Below are 15,042 nucleotides of genomic sequence, written 5' to 3' on the forward strand. Positions count from 1 at the left end.
GGCCTTTTTGTCGGTCTCTTTGATAATTCGTTTCTTCCCCCTGTACTCAGTTTCTCTGTCAGTTCACAGGAACCTGCTCCCTTTTCAATGGGCCTGTCATGCCTCATTCCCTTCCTCCCATTTTTTTTTTTTAACAAAGCAAAACAGAGCTTTGTACCATCTGAATGAACTTCAAAGTGGCTAGAAAGGGCACCCAGGGTTCCTGGCACTTGTCATTGTCTCCCAGCCTGGCCAACATTTCCCTTCAGGTCTAATTACTTCCAAATGCTCCCAGATGCTTTGAAGAAACTCAGAGGGAGGGGGAGGCATGAAAGAAAGGTGGAAGAGGAAAAAGGAGACTCAAAGTGGAGGGAGCTGAATGCTTTAGCAAACATGTTGATTGATTTCTTCTATGACACCCAAACATAAACAGGGACTGTGTGCGGCCGCTGGCAGCGGGGATGCAAGAGCACTATGTACAGCTGCTGCTCTTAATCCTTCCTGGGGAAAGCAAGCCCTCCTGGCACTTGACAGGCTATAAACGACATACTACAGCAAAACAAAATATACTAAAATAATGTTTAAAAGTTTATTCAGTGGATTGAGCGTGGGCTGCGTGGGACTGTCTGTATCTTGGTTTGGGTGCTGTCAGGTTTGCTCATTTCACAGAGGTCAGAGGCAGACTGGAGCCAGGGCTGCTTGGCTGGATTTATGCAGGATGTACCAAGAGGCAACTAACAGCCATAGCTAACGGTAGGTGATGATGTGCTTTTTGATTCACGGGGTTAGGGGTTAGTATAAACAGCAGCAGTCTGGCTGGTAGAAGTTCTGTGCTTTCAGATGTGCCTGTCTTACTGGTTATAGAACACAGGCAACATCAGGTGGTGCTGGTTTGCTCAGCTGGTTTGATTCCACCAGTTTTGACAAAGGGCTAGCACTATAATTACCACCTGCAAGTACCTGATATGGGAAAACAGAAGTAGTTTAGGGACATGAGCAGCAATGTCAGTTACGGGGGCAGTTTCATGGGTTAAGTACGGGGGTGAGGATTCGGAGACTTCCTGGAGCTGGATGTGCATTACCTCAGCTCTGCCCACGCCTGTCCCCTGGGTAACTCAGCTCTGCACCAAACTCAATGTAATCTACTTCTCTTTCAGGAGAGGGGAAAATTGGTGCTTTCTACAGCTAGAACACAGGCCTTATTTCTCTTTCCCTATGCAAAGAGTTAGTTTTAGGTGCTGCTGCTATTAAAATACTGCTTTGCTACTGACATTCATGTCAGCAGTCCTCTTCAGTTGAGAATGCTTGTGTACGGATCGGGGATGTCAGGATGTGAACTCAAACCTTCTGGGGTGGCAGCTCAGACCTGTGTGTCAGCGGGTCAGCATGGGGGAGAGATGAGGATTTGAAATCCGGAAGAGGCAAGAAAGGAGGAGTGAATTCTCTGAGGGACAAAATGCCCCGGTATTTAGAACTGCAGGCTCTTCACTCAGGTAGTGGCTCCAGGGATTCCCACCCTGCCACAGAACAAAACCCGCAGATACCCAAGGAGCTGGGTCTGTTTCAGCATCACTTCTGCTGTAGTAGCTGAACTCATTGCTGGGGGTTTGGGGCATTCAGAGGTAGTATTGCATTATTTTTTCTCTTGCCCTTTTTTACCATATGGTTGTGGGGCTGAAGGCTGAAGTAGGTCAGTTCCTCCCCTGGTTTCGTTGTACAGCTGCACAAACAGTTGTCTTGGCAGAGAGGCCACACTGCCGAGGGACGGGGCGCTGCTTAAGCTGGTACTGTCATCAGAGAGAATGTGCATTAAATTGTGGTTTTAGCTGAAGTTTCCAAGTGGCTGGCGTGGTGACCTTGATAACTTCTGGCTGAAGGACAGTGACCTACTGAGCCTCCTACAGCTGTTGGGGCAGGAGAGCCGCTCGCTGTCGCTCCTGGGGCGGCTGCAGCTCGGCAGCGAGAGCGTGCGAGCGCCGAGACACGCGGGTGTCAGCTGCTCCCCACGCAGCCGGCTCTGCCCTTCCCAACAAAGCCGGTTCAGTTGTGTGGGTCCTGCCTACATGTGTAGGGTTTCTTATTTCACAGCTCCCCCCCGCCCCCCTGCCGGCCGAGGGGCCAGGCTGTCCCATGATGTGGGATTTTCACACATGCTGTTTGTTATTCTGTCCTTTTTCCTTTCGTCCTACAAAGATTTAGAGAAGAGGGTGGGTGAGGGGGAAACTTTGCAAGTCTTTGAAGCAACTTGACTTTCGATGATTAATTGCAGCAAAGAGCCTACACAAGGGAGGGAGACTCGGTTTTAATTTATTGATGTTTCTTTGTGAGAACAAATTTATAGCAGAGGGGAAGCAGCTTCTGAGGAGAGTATCAAATGGTTAAAAGGTTCCAAGCATTCTTTGATGTCACAGCCCTGGAGAAATACTGGAAGGTAGTGAGGGACAGGCACTGTTTATTTATAAAATAAAGATCAGTTACCTGATTTTTGGCAAGAGCCTGTGACTGAGCTCCTGTTAAGAACCTATTCATTAGATGGGCTTGGAGCCGGACCTAAAGTTTCTGCCACAGGCAGTGAGAGCCTGAAGTTTGGACACTTCCAGCCATTGAGTCTTTCCACATGTCTCTGTGAGGCAGCACCCGTATCTGACATCAGCTGAGACAGCAGCAGCACCTTCCCTGCTGCTGTCAGAGGAGGATGGTGCAGGATGGAAACCAGTTACTGACGTAACCGGCGCAAACACGGCTGGGGCAGCCTCTTCAGAAAGAGCATCTGCCCATGTAGCTGCCTGGGGCTGTGCCCTGCGTGTAAAGGAGAGAGGAGGCAGAAGGAAAATGACAAAGTGGCGAGAGTGTTCTAGAGCTGGGCTGCGAGGATCAGCCGGACGCTGGGTCAGGTCGGGATCTTCTGTCAGGCCTCTAGAAATCGAGGAGCTGTAAGGAGAGAGCGGCCCGTCAGCACCGCGGGGCCCGCAGGGGCTCCCGGGGGGGGGGAGGAGGAGGAGGAGGGCGGGCAGCCCCCAGCTCAGCCCTTACGCACCAGCTGCGGCAGCACCTTCTCCACCTGCTCCACGGCCACCGTCCGCCGGTCCTCGCCCTGCGCCTGGCGCGCCGCCCGCGCCGCCGCCTCTGCGCGGGGAGGGGGGTCAGGGGGGGCCGGGCCGGGCCCGCCGACGCCCGGGGGGGATCGGGGCTGGTGCTCGGGAGGGCGGGGGGGGCCCGGCCCCGCGTTGGGGAGGGGAAGCAGAGCTGGAGCACCACGGGGGGTGGCGGGGTGTGTGTGTGTGTGTGTCTCAAGCCGCTACCGGGCCCGGGCCCCGGCCCCGGGAGCAGCCGCTGCGCGCTCACCTCGCACGAAGACGTTCAGCATCTCCGCCATCAGCAGCTGCGCGTCGCCGTTAACTGCAACGACAAAGCGCGGGCGGCGGGCGGGGGCTCGCTGCGCCCCGCGCCCCCCCGCCCCCCCCGCCGCCCCGTACCTCGGGTCCTCCGGTCCTGGAAGTGCAGCCGCAGCAGCCGGTCCACGGTCTCCTGCGCCGAGAGGGGAGCGGGTGAGCGGGGCGGGGGCACCCCGCGGGCGGGTGTCCCGGTGTCCCGGCCCCGGCCCCCCGCACCTTCCTGAAGCCGCCGGCGCGATCGTCCGGCTCCTCCATGGCGCCGCGCGCACCCCGGCCCCGCCCCTCGGACGCGGCGCCGCCGCCTCGTGACGCCATCGCCGCGCGCCCGCGGCCGCCATGATGGAGGAGTTCCGGCGGGGCTACGCGCGGCTCTGCGCCGCCCCCCAGGAGCCGGTGCTGCGGCGGCTGCGGGGGCCGCGGGGCCGCGGCGCCGCCCGCCTCGACCTGGCGGCGCTCAGCCTCTCGCTGGAGACCTGCGGCGCCCTGGCCCGGCTGCTGCCCGGCGCCGCGCCCTTCTCCGCGCTGGCGCTCGGCGACTGCGGCCTGAGCGAGGAAGGTGGGCGCGGGGCCCGCGGCGGCTTCCCCGGGCCGGACGGGGGCCGCCTCCCCCCGCGCGCAGGCCCGGTGGCGGCAGCGGCGGGCGCTGAGGCCGGTCACGAGCCCCGCGGTGGGGCCGCGCGGGTGGGAACGGGCGGGACCGGTGGCGGCGGGGGGGTTCCGGCCATAACTGCCAGACCTAATCCTCGGTCGTTAGATCCAGCGAGCGTCGAACGGGGGTTCCGTGTGAGGAGGATGAGCCTCTGCCCGGTCCCGAAGCGTCTGGTCCGTGCGGCCTGTCCGATCACGGGCCGTTTCAGAGCTGCAGCGGGAGGCTGCATGGGATGAGCTGCAGCTCTCTACCCAGGCACCTGTTTCTCTGAAAATACTTAAATCTCTTGCCCTGAAAGTTCAGACTCACACTTTCCAGCAGCAGTGGCCGTTTACAGAGTCATAGGTATTATCACACCCTGTCTTCCAGGCTGGCTGTTTGAAAGGATGCTTTCCCTGCCGTCTCGGGGGGTTACACTATGAAATAATTGTGCGTTGTTATTTTTTTTTTACGCAGGTGTAAAACTTCTGTTACACGGTCTTTGCTCCAATACCACCGTCAAATCTTTGGATCTGAAGGTGAGTCTGAATAAAATTAAGACAGAGAAGTGGGGAAGGAAATAGGAGCACAAGCTTAATCAGAAGCAGGCAGTCCTGGTGCAGGATTGTTCTAGTAGATGTGCGCTGCTGTAAAGTTCTTATTCTCAGGTGTCTCAGTCCTTGCCTCCTAATGCAGTGTCACGGCTTTCCAAAGTTACTTTGCAGCTCACCTTTGTCTGGTTTTATTCAGTTACTCTGTTGCGATAGGGAGTTACTGCTGTGTATCTTTTGTCAGCTGCTGCTTGGTCAGATGAGGCATTCGAAGGGTTTCTCTGGGTTTCTGTACTAGTCAGTTATTAAGATGTTTGACTTGTGCTTCTGTAGAGTTTGTCCAGCTTGCCCCTGTGTTTCTGCTAGCCTGGGGCTCAGAACTAAGCATCCATTTCCAGATGTGATGATCGCTCTGCTGTGAGCGTGACTTTCTGTCTGTGTTCCTCTGGAGTGCAGCTGTGCCCTTGAATCTGCAGTCCTAAACTGCACCACACCCTTCTTCCGCGCAGGTGCTGGCTGAGCCCTTTTTGACAAGGTGTGTTGAAACGGTTCCGCTTATCTAGAATCAGCATTTTCCATCTCATCATGGGCCGTGCTGATCCTGTGATTGTCGTGACCTCTCGGCCACGGTGCTTCACGAGACCACGTACCCACTGTTCCTCTGGGGTCTTTCCTTTTCTGGAAAGCTGACCAGTGTGTGAAACAGATGTTACTCAGACCATCCTGACAGACTGAAATCAGCATTACAGCGGGGCTGCACCCGGTGGGGCTGGGTGGGATGGCTGTGTGGGGACAGGGCCCAGCCTACTGATCACCTGGGACTTTTGTTTCAGGGAAATAACCTGCGAACCCTGGGAGCTGAGGCTTTGGGAAAACTTCTTGGGCAGAACAAATCCATCAGGAGGTAAAAAACTGTATCTACCCCTCTTTCTGTTATTGCTGCCAGGTGGAGCACAACATTAGAAAAGGGTTGAGGTGTTTTTCCTTGGGGTAGGGGGAATGTCAGATGGTGCCCTTTCTTGTGAGGGATGGGACAGGTGAAGGAGTGAGAACTGGAGGTGCCCTTTCGGAGGATGCAGGGCCCTAGCAGTGTCCTGCTCTTGGAAACTGAGTCCGTTAGGGGAGCTGGGTGTTGCGACTCTGTTAACTCCATGAACTCCAATCCTGTCTGATTTTCCCTAGCCTAATCCTGGAATGGAACAGCCTTGGTGTGTGGGAGGAGGGCTTCTCCTTTTTCTGCCAAGGACTGGGAGCCAACAACTCTCTCCAGCAGCTAGATCTGCGCAATAACCAGATCAGCCATCAGGGAGCTGGAGAGCTTGCCATGGCACTGAAACAAAATGCCAGCCTTCAGGAGCTGGGTAAGGTGGCTAGCTCTTTGCCCACCTACACATGCACACACGCACACATGTTTCTTCAGGTTCGTTGCAGCCTGCCCTCATCTCTGCCCTCTGGTCAGTGTCGTTTCCAGTCCCTGTCAGTCTGGAGTGCTCGGTGCAGGGAGCAGGGGCAGCCCCGTGGCCTTTGGAGCACGGGAGCTGTAACTGCAATCTCAAACCAAACCTGCAGATGAAGGTTGTGTGCTTGGAGCAGAACAGTTCTTAGTGGAGGAGGGAATGGGTTCGTTCCCATTTGTTGGCATGCCTTGTGCCAGACTCTGAGACTTCCTTCACGCTTACTTTGTCCTTAGAAAGGAATTTTGTCAGAATTTTCTTCAGGAAAGCGTGGCTCTTGGTGCCGGTTCTTTCTCGTCCACAGGTTGTGGTTGTGGGAGGAAGGTTCACGAGCTGAAAATGCAAGGGGCAGACTCATGTGCCTTTTGAACACAGGTGCCTTCCTGCACGTTACTACACTTAAGATTCATCCTTGCCTTTCCTGCTTTGTCTGTCATTCTCCCTCCCTCTCATTTATCTTGAAAAGGGAAGCAGTATTCCCCTGTGTTTGTGCTGAGACCATCTGGGATTAGTTAGCCCTGATGTAGATGTGTATGGAGCATGGTTTCTCCTGGGCCCTGTGTTTTTCAGCAGAGTTGTGACCACCAGGGTGAAAGTTTTTTTTCTGTACAGATTTACGTTGGAATAACGTTGGGCTTCTGGGTGGCCGAGCTCTGCTGAACTGCCTGCACAGCAACAAGACCCTGAAGAGGCTGGAGCTGGCTGGGAACAACGTTCCCAGTGACATCCTGAAAGCTGTGGGTAAGCATTATTCATTGCGCAGGAAGGAATGGGTAACTCCATTCCCATTTCAGCGCTTGAGGGATACGGGGCACTGGCTGCTCCAGAAGAGAGCTGTCCCTCCTCCCCTCTTGCCCCTTAATGAGGGCGGGTCAGGTCGGAGGTGTCACTTTTACCAGCAAGAGGAAAAGAAGAATTTGGATTGAATTAGAGATGACTGTGCTGTATGAACGTGGGAGAACTTGGGGCTCTAGCTTGCCTCTAGTAGCCAAGTTTGGGTATGGCTCTGTGGTTGTCCCACCCCCAGCGGGGTGGTTTGCTCTCCTCTGGCCGGGTGTCGGTTGCCCCGTGGGCGCTGGTATGGTGAGAGCGGCCTGTCTGCCTGGCCAGCCTGGCAAGGGCTGCTGCCTGCTTCTGATGGCCAGGTGGCATCCTGAGCGCTCTCTCTTCCAGCAGTGCTTGCTGTTGTGTTGCTTTAGAAACGCATGCATGCTCTCCTGCTCTCTCTGCATCAGAACAAGCCGTGGATCACAACCAGGACCGCCAGGCTATCCTGAGCGAGACCCAGAACCGAACGTACATACTCAGCAAGGAGGTTTTGAGTCTGAAGGATGAGAAGACCAAGCAGGTCAGCAGTCTGGCGTGTGGGCAGTTTCCCTCATGTCCCTGTGAAACACTCAGTGACAGGATTATTGTGCACCTGAAGTCGCCTGTGCATCGTTCTGGGCGGGCACATGGCGTAGTTGAGCAGATTGGGGCCTTCCCAGACAGGCTGCCCAGGAACCAAATCCATGACAGCCTGGGTATGGACACATGCCCTGCTGAACGTATTCAGTCTGGATTCTGGAGGAGTTTTGGTGAATTTTTTCACCCATATTTCTGCTTTTGGTTCTTCTTTTGCAACTGGTTTGGCATTTTCCAAGTGGTGAAAGCTAGAAATATGAGTCTGTTTTCTTCCTGACACCTAATGGTGAGAGTCCCTACAGCTGACGGTCCTAATGAACCTGCCCAGCCTCCAGTTGTCTTGCTTTCAGCAGTGGCTTGGCCTGAGTTCAGCTGTCTCTAGAAAGAGAAAGATGAGAAATGTCAGTGCTTTGAGCTGATGCAGTTCGTTTTCTCACTGATGTTTGCCTTGTTTACAGTTCTTGGATTTGATGGACACTATAGACAAGCAGAGAGAAGAAATAGCCAGGAGCAGCAGGTGAGTTGAATTTCTGAGTGCTTTCTGCTCTTTGATAGCAGAATTTGGCCCTCTGTTTTCTGGCAGAAATTACAGCCTTTTTTTTTCTCCCACCCCCACATGCAGGATGTCTGCAGCACGAGTCAGCCAGCTGCAGGAAGCTTTGGATGAGCAGCACTCTATCATGAATTCGCTGAAAGCCAAGTACGGAGGAGGGAAGCCGTAGCCTTGCTGCTGTCATGCTGTGTAGGCAGCACTGAGCAGAGCTCTTGAGAAGGGGGATAATCTTGTAGAGTGGCTGGCTTACTATTTCGCTTAGTTCTGCAGTTATATCCTGAAATTACAGTCAGATCAGGCCTTTGGGTTTGCCATGCTAGATATTTAGCCTGCTTCTAAGTAAAATTACAGTGCATTGGTGTAAGAGCAAATGAATTACAGAGGGCGAAAAAGAAAAAAAAAAAAGGATTGTGGGGATGGGGGCATCTTCCTTGCCCAGTTTACAGCCTGGGCAGAGGCTGTTCCTGCTTGCCTTGGCAGTTGGCCATGTCCTCAGAGCCGCTGGGGATGGGGAGGAGCCCAAGCAGCAGGTCCTGTGCTTGGGGACAGCCAGGGGAGGGGAGGGGGCATGCCCCAGGGGAGGGAGGATCCGGCTCGCTGGGTTCTGTCAGGTGAAGGTGGTGTCACTGCACCGTGCCTCAGCGTGAACATGTCCCTCATGTACCCAGTAAGCAAACTGCTTCTGCTACCTGTGTTTAAAACTCTGTCCTTGGTTTTAAACAACCTTGCAGTGGTATAAAAGAGCCAGCTTTGCTCTCCTGTGAGAGTGGGCAAATCCTGGAGGGGTCCAGGCCGGGAAAACCACTCATGGAAAACAACACAGGGAAAGCACAGTGGGGTACCAGAACACCAGGCTCTGAGAAGTCCCAGGTCACCCACTGTCTGCAGAGGCTGTTGGGTGTCCTTTTCCCAGGGGCAAAAAATTCCTTATTTAGGTAGCTCGATGTCATCCGTGGCCAAATACGTGTTAACATCTTGCACCACATGGCACGGAGAGCTCACTGGAGGTGTCTCCCTTAGAAAGGACTCTGGAAAGTGTTTCTCTGTGTAGGCTGCAGATGACTGAAGCTGCTCTGGCTCTGTCTGAGCAGAAGGTTCACAATCTGGGAGAGCTACTGAAAGCCACAAAACAGGAACAAACCAGCATGGCTGAGCACCACTTTACGGAGCTCCAGCAGCAAAGGCAGGTGAGCTGGATAAGTCCTAGTTAGGTTTGAGAGCAGGATTCCAGGTCGTACCTGGTTTGTGTAGATTTGGGGGATGCTGGATGGGATAGGCAAGCATAGTTTTTAGTGGGTTAACAAAAATTCTTGTGTATATTAGGTAAGTGCTAGGTGTGGAGAGGAGCTGTGGTGTTTGTGGGGTGTGTTGGATTCAGCTGGGTGTGGTCTTGGTTGGAGGTGCAAGATCTAAGGTGAGTTCAGGTTCTTCAGTTTGGTTCTGTTTGCAGGAAGGTGCTGATCGGGAAGGCAAGCTTTTGCGTGACCTGTCTGCTGCCAGTGAGAAAAATCTGCTGCTAAGAAACCAGGTAGGAAAGCAAGTCCAAGGTGGAGAAGCAGGAATTGGACACTGTTTACTCCTGCTCTGTATGTGTGTCCTCTCCTTTGATCCTTGTTTGTGTGTCTGCTCAGTGTTCTGTACAGCCAACTTTCTCTGCTAATAGGAAAAGAAAACCCTTTGTGGTGGTAATTTCCTTCTAGGTGGATGAGTTGGAGAAGAAGTGCAAAGTTCAGCAGGATCAGCTATTCCAGGTAAAACAAGATTTGTCCAACACAACAGCAGAGCTGAAGCTGCGGGCTGTGCAGGCGGAGGGTGAGTGGAGCAGCAGAGACAGCTCAGGGATGCTGGGGGCAGGGGTTACTGTCTGCGAGTCAGGAGTGCACGGCAGCCAAGGGGTGGAAGAGTTTGTGATAGAGTGTAAACACAGCCTGCATAGCAGGGGTGCTGGAATTGGGGTATGCCTGCTTTTAACCTGCAGAACGCCTGGAAATGGAGAAGAGAAGATTTAAACAAAGCCTTGAAGACATGGAATCCCTTCGGGTAAAAGAGGTGAGAACAGGGTTTCTGCAGCATCCTGCAGTTAGTCTCTCTCTGGTCCTGACATACAGATGTCACTGGGAGTCAGTGTTTGCTGACATCTGCTCTTAAACAAGTTTAAAAATGAGTGGACTCGGACTTATTGTGGGAATAATAGGCCATTTCTACCAGCAAAGCCTGACTGAAGAGATCACAAGAGATTCCACCAGCCAGTGAGGTTTTGTAGCTTGCAAGAGCATGGGCCAGGGCGGTCCGTGATTGTGCAGAAGAGGCTGGGAGCTGGCCCTGTGTCAGTCGTGCTGTGCGTGGAGGTAATGGTGATTGAGCAGTCTTGTTGTGATCGCTGAAACAAAGGTGCAGAAATGGAGGAGACCAAGGTATATGTGCTATATACAACCAGCCCTTTAACGGGGTTCAGCTTTCTAGTTCCTGCTCTTGTTTCAGGGGGATTCTCTGAGCCTGGATGGGACAAGAGGCTGTGATCAGCTCTCTTTGGAGTGTTTACTGAGGTGTGAAATCTCTCAAAAATAAAATTATACCAGTAGATTTCTCTGAAGACTTTGAAATCTTGTAAGAGAAGGCATAGGCCAGGAAGATTTTAGCCACATGACAACTAGAAAATGAATCTCTGGTGTTTCATACCACTTGAAGATGAGAGCTCGGACTCTGCATCTTTCGTCTTGGTCTGGAAGGGATCTCTGTTTAAAGTTCCCAGTTTCTAGAGGGCAGATTCTATCTCCATTATAGTTTCCTAGTGGAGCTGAGGGAGGAAGGAGTTTTTCTCTGGTGGCGGGTGGGTCAGTGAGGATGCTTGCTCTTGTGCTGCTGGGGACAGGAGTGGCTCCCGGGACTTGCTGAAACGGTTTCTGCTGCTCTGCAGGTGGATCATATGACCCAGCACATGGAGGCCAGTGAACGTTCCATGCAGGACAGGATCCAGCGGCTGGAGGCCGTGCGGACAGCTCTGGAGGAGGTGAGGGTGGAGGCTCAGAGCCTGGTGGCAGGAGACGGCGGCCAGGGGAGCTCCACGGAGTCCCCCACTGCTGGCCTGTGTAACGGTTGTCAGGTGCTGTAGGGAGGAACAGAAAACAGCAGTGTACCAGCTAAAGTTATTTTTATGCTTTGGACTAAGGAAGGAGAAAGTTCCAAGGGGAAACCTGTAGGTTCTGGTTGGATAAAAGTAAAGATTCGTTGAACACAGTTAGATTCTTCCCAGGATTTGACTCGACAGGTTTCCCATGTGGTCCCAAGTAGTGCGGCGTATTTCTGCTTACCTGCTCCCCCAGCTAGATCCAGTGCTGCCGTCCTATTCCCCTGTCTTTGGGAAGCTTCACCCATTCCTTGCCCTCGTAACTGAAATTCTCACTGAATTTAGATGGTGATCTCGGGGTGAGAGAAGATATATAATCTGGGTTTGTTCTCCCTGCCCCTGAGTGAGGCACAGCTGTGTCATGTTGTAGCCTGCGACTGGAAGCTGCTCATGTTCTCTGGTCAGCGTCGCAGCGATGCAGCTTCTCTGGAACGATCCTTTGTGTTTCTGTGGCAGGAGCTGAGCCAAGTCAAAGCAGCTGCACTCAGTGAGCGAGGCCAGGCAGAGGAGGAGTTAATAAAAGTCCGGAATCGGGCGCGGTTGGAGGAGGTAAGGACAAGGCCTGTCTGTGGGCCCTGCCTCTGGGAAGGACTGGGTTTGGCTGCCTGGCCTGTGTCTCAGGGACTGCTGAGTAACTCCCCGCTCTGGGTTTCACTGGCTTGCAAATAGTCTTGAGGAAGGAGTCCTGAAAGTCTGCTTTGAATTGTCTCCAGAATGTAACCACTATCCCCACCTGCTCTGTGCTTTCCAGTAGTAACACGACTGATCTGGATGTTGTCATAGCAGATTTCTGCTGACTGCTGCTGCTAACAGCCAGACGTGGATCCTTCTGTTTTACAGCAGCTTTCCTGGGCTGCTCCTGTTTCTCTGGACTCAGAGGAATTTCTGCAGGTGGCCACTGCTACTGGATAAAAAAAGTCACTGTAGAGTTGAACTTTGTGAAAACGGCAATGAAGTCAACACCCTGTGAAAGAGAGCAAGGGATGAGGAAAATATACCAAACCTTAGAATGTTTACGTACACAAAAGAAAATGCTTTACTGAGTCACAGGCATCTAAAAGCTGCCGTGTGTGTTTGTGGTGGGACATGGCGGTTGCTGGGCTGTGTGCGGCGGTGTTCCGCACCTGTTTGGGATACGGAGCATGAGCTGTAAATGCTGGTGGTGGCATTGGTGCTTGTACCAGGGACGCGTCTCTCTCAGTGAGTGAGCTGGGAGTTGCAGCGTCTCCACCAGAATGTTTTCTCTGGCAACAGAAAGCAGGGGAAAAGTGCCCTGTCTGCTACAGCAAGTCCTGTGCTTGTTCGTGAGCACCCCTTGGCTCAACCAAAGGTTCGCTGTGTTGGGAAAAAAAAGGGAGAATCCCTTTGCAGGGATGGAATGGGACTGATGTCTTTTTCTTTTCCATTGTGTCTTACAGCAGCAACGACTAGAACACCTAGAAGAGAAGCTGAGGCTGATGACTGAGTCACGGGATGAAGCTCAGAACTGCTGCTTTAAGCAAAAACAGATGGTTGCTGAGGTCCAGGCCAAAGCCAGTCAGTTGAGCCTGCAGGCTGATGGGCTCAGAAGGCGCCTGGAGGAGCTTCAGCAGGTGACTTGGGCTGGAGCAGAGCTACGGTCACCACAGGGGCAGAACAAGTTGCTGAGGTGGTTTGGTTATTCATGGGTTTGTCTTTGTGTGTCAGGACCTGAACAGTAAGGAAGAGGAGAAAGTGACAGAGGTGAATAAAGTGAAGGTGGAATTACAGGAGCAGATTGGACACCTGCAGGCTGAACGCACAGCACAGGATGGGCTGAGAGAGAAGATTGCAGCCCTGGAGAGACAGCTGAAAGGTGATGGATCCTTCCATGCTCCTCGGAGGGTAATGTGAGTTACCCCACAGCAGGTCTGGAACGGAGCTGCACTTACAGGTGGTGACGACGGCGCTTCCCGCCTGTGCGTACAGCCGTGAGTTGTACCCTCTGTCCCGATGGATTTGCAGGGATTCTTGTCCTCATTTTAGAGAGACCAAGACTCATAGCTACCCAAAGCTGCACAGCAAGCAGAATGTTTGGATTTCCTGCACAGTGAAGTGTAGCATCTCATCTGTGCAAAACCTCTCAGGCTGCTCTAGCAGCTTCTCCCATGCGCCTGTTGATGGTCCTGCTTCCCCTACCTTTGGCTGTGCCTATAACCTGGTGTTCCTGTTGATTCTAGGGACACCCTCATTGTCTTTATTAATGCTGCCCTTCTTTCACAGCCCTATCAAGTAATCACCGCGAGGCACTGCTGGACAAAGAAGGTGAAATCTCTATGCTGCTGGAGAAGCTGAGAGTGAAGGAGGCCGACATCTCCAGGATGAGGGAAGAAGAGGCCCAGCGGGCAAGTTTCTTGCAGAATGCCATCATGGCATATGTGCAGGGCTCCCCCTTGGGAAGCCACAGTTCTAGGAAATGAGAGCGTGGCTTACGGAATACAGATACCTGCTGTCAGGAGAAGGGTGAGCAGCTCAGGTACAGCCCCTTCTTTCTAAGTGGGACAGCTCTGTCAGAGTGGGGTGATGTGAAGTGTTGCAAACACAGAAAATTGCTCTTCAGAAATCTTGTTCACAACTGCGTAAAGGAGGAAACAACCACCCAGGGCTGGGATAGAGGCTCGTGGGTCTGAGTTCATGATGCAGAGCCCTTCCCCTGCACTGCTGCAGCATTGGAAGTCGTTTCTGTGTCCCTTTCTGTGTCCCGGGTCTGGCGACACAATGTGCTGTTACTGCGGGCTGTCTGTTCCCTGTCCTGGGGCGTTTGTTTGGATGCCGGGGCTGTTCACAGTGAAACTGCTGGGGGACGGGTGGCCCAGTTGCTCACAGGGTCCCAGAGCTGCTGGAAACACCAGGTCTTCCCTGTGCTTTTGCATCCAGTGCTTGCAGATGGTCTCACCTTGGCCCTCACCCTGCCCTCGGCGGCTCTGGCTGCAGTGAGGGGCACAGGGCGGGTTCCTCGTGTCTGGTCAGGGGTGCCGAGGGGATGGCCGGGCAGCGGCTGTCCCTGTCCCCGAGACAGCTCAGCTTTGCCCTGGCTCCAGCCTCTCCAACGCGCACTGGCACGGCAAGGCGGGTGTGGGGGGTCAGTCCGCGCTTCCTCACTGTGAGCTGCAGCCCGCGGCTGCAGTTCCTGTGGCCCAAACGCAACAGGGTTCCGTCACGCTTCGACACGTGGCAGAACTGTCCCGCTGGCTCCTCGGGCTCCTGGCGCCCAGAGCTGTTTCCCGGGCCTTACCCCGGGGAGGGGCGATGCTTCCGAGTTAACCGCTGCGGAGTGACTGGCCGGAGCACAAAGGGGAGAGGGTGATTCCTTTTCCTGGCGTGGGGAAGGGGAGTGCTGAGGGGCGAGTCTGTCAGGGCCGCGGTGTGAGAGCCGCCCCTTGGGCAGCCTGGGGGGGAGTGAACTCGGGGTGTTCTAAGGGGCACCCGGAAGAAGAAACTTTCTGTGTGGGCTGGTTGGTTTGCTTGTGTGTGGGTTTTTTTTGTGTTTTTTTTTTTTGTTTTTTTTTTAATTTGGTTTTGCTTTTTTTTTTTTTAATAAAGAGCTTTTGCATTTTGTCATAACACTGACCAGCTGGGTGTTTGACCGCTGCTGTGTTGCTCCCACGAAGATGCAGCCGGACTTCACCGGACGTAAAAGGCTGTTACAGGCGGACGAGCAGTGTGGCTGCGGGTGTTGGCTCAGAACTGCGGTACAAGCCGGGACCCGGCTCCCAGGGAGAGGAGCGGGGCCAGGGGCCAGGGGCGGCGGGGCCGCAGGAGAGGGAGGAGCGGGGGGGTGTCCAAAGCCGCCCTTGTGCAGGATTTTCGCTGCTGCGGGTCGTTCCTCGGCAGCGCGGGGTGACGGGTCTGTGCAGCTCCGCCCCGGAGCCGCCGCGGCCCCGCCCCTCCCGCCCGGCCCCGCCCCGCCGCGCGGGGGAGCGGCCGCTGCGC

General features: G+C 54.1%; 2 protein-coding genes across 3 annotated transcripts; one reads left to right on the forward strand and one right to left on the reverse strand.

The window, feature by feature from the left end:
- Positions 1-2,266: 2,266 nt before the first annotated feature.
- CENPX (centromere protein X) lies at positions 2,267-3,666 on the reverse strand. Its single transcript, XM_074922488.1, has 5 exons — positions 3,591-3,666; positions 3,456-3,507; positions 3,325-3,378; positions 3,017-3,105; positions 2,267-2,910 (listed from the first exon to the last, which is right to left on the reverse strand). Exons 1-5 carry the CDS (start codon positions 3,627-3,629, stop codon positions 2,896-2,898), a joined length of 249 nt encoding a protein of 82 aa, XP_074778589.1. The 5' UTR covers positions 3,630-3,666; the 3' UTR covers positions 2,267-2,895.
- Positions 3,667-3,708: 42 nt separating this feature from the next.
- Positions 3,709-14,786, forward strand: LRRC45 (leucine rich repeat containing 45). Of its 2 annotated transcripts, XR_012634790.1 has the most exons (18): positions 3,709-3,930; positions 4,480-4,541; positions 5,387-5,457; positions 5,736-5,914; positions 6,620-6,748; positions 7,243-7,355; positions 7,870-7,928; positions 8,034-8,111; positions 9,016-9,151; positions 9,415-9,492; positions 9,665-9,776; positions 9,943-10,013; positions 10,882-10,974; positions 11,548-11,640; positions 12,510-12,683; positions 12,778-12,925; positions 13,333-13,585; positions 14,653-14,786. XR_012634790.1 is itself a non-coding variant. In XM_074922283.1 (17 exons), exons 1-17 carry the CDS (start codon positions 3,711-3,713, stop codon positions 13,527-13,529), a joined length of 2,013 nt encoding a protein of 670 aa, XP_074778384.1. In that variant the 5' UTR covers positions 3,709-3,710; the 3' UTR covers positions 13,530-14,612. The 2 variants fall into 2 exon arrangements, 1 of the variants encoding a protein (XP_074778384.1); XM_074922283.1 differs by lacking the exon at positions 14,653-14,786 and having other exon boundaries at positions 13,333-14,612.
- Positions 14,787-15,042: the final 256 nt, after the last annotated feature.

Source organism: Athene noctua, chromosome 18 (assembly GCF_965140245.1).
Source record: "Athene noctua chromosome 18, bAthNoc1.hap1.1, whole genome shotgun sequence".
In the NCBI taxonomy this organism is placed as follows: Eukaryota; Metazoa; Chordata; class Aves; order Strigiformes; family Strigidae; genus Athene; species Athene noctua.

Coding starts and splice junctions, on each gene's coding strand:
- CENPX (XM_074922488.1), bottom strand. CDS start 3,629: ATGGAGGAGCCGGACGATCGCGCCGGCGGCTTCAGGAAG. Junction 3,508..3,590: donor GCGCCGGCGGCTTCAGGAAG/GTGCGGGGGGCC, acceptor CTCTCGGCGCAG/GAGACCGTGGACCGGCTGCT. Junction 3,106..3,324: donor GCTGAACGTCTTCGTGCGAG/GTGAGCGCGCAG, acceptor CTCCCCGCGCAG/AGGCGGCGGCGCGGGCGGCG.
- LRRC45 (XM_074922283.1), top strand. CDS start 3,711: ATGATGGAGGAGTTCCGGCGGGGCTACGCGCGGCTCTGCGCCGCCCCC. Junction 4,542..5,386: donor TCAAATCTTTGGATCTGAAG/GTGAGTCTGAAT, acceptor CTTTTGTTTCAG/GGAAATAACCTGCGAACCCT. Junction 5,458..5,735: donor CAGAACAAATCCATCAGGAG/GTAAAAAACTGT, acceptor GATTTTCCCTAG/CCTAATCCTGGAATGGAACA.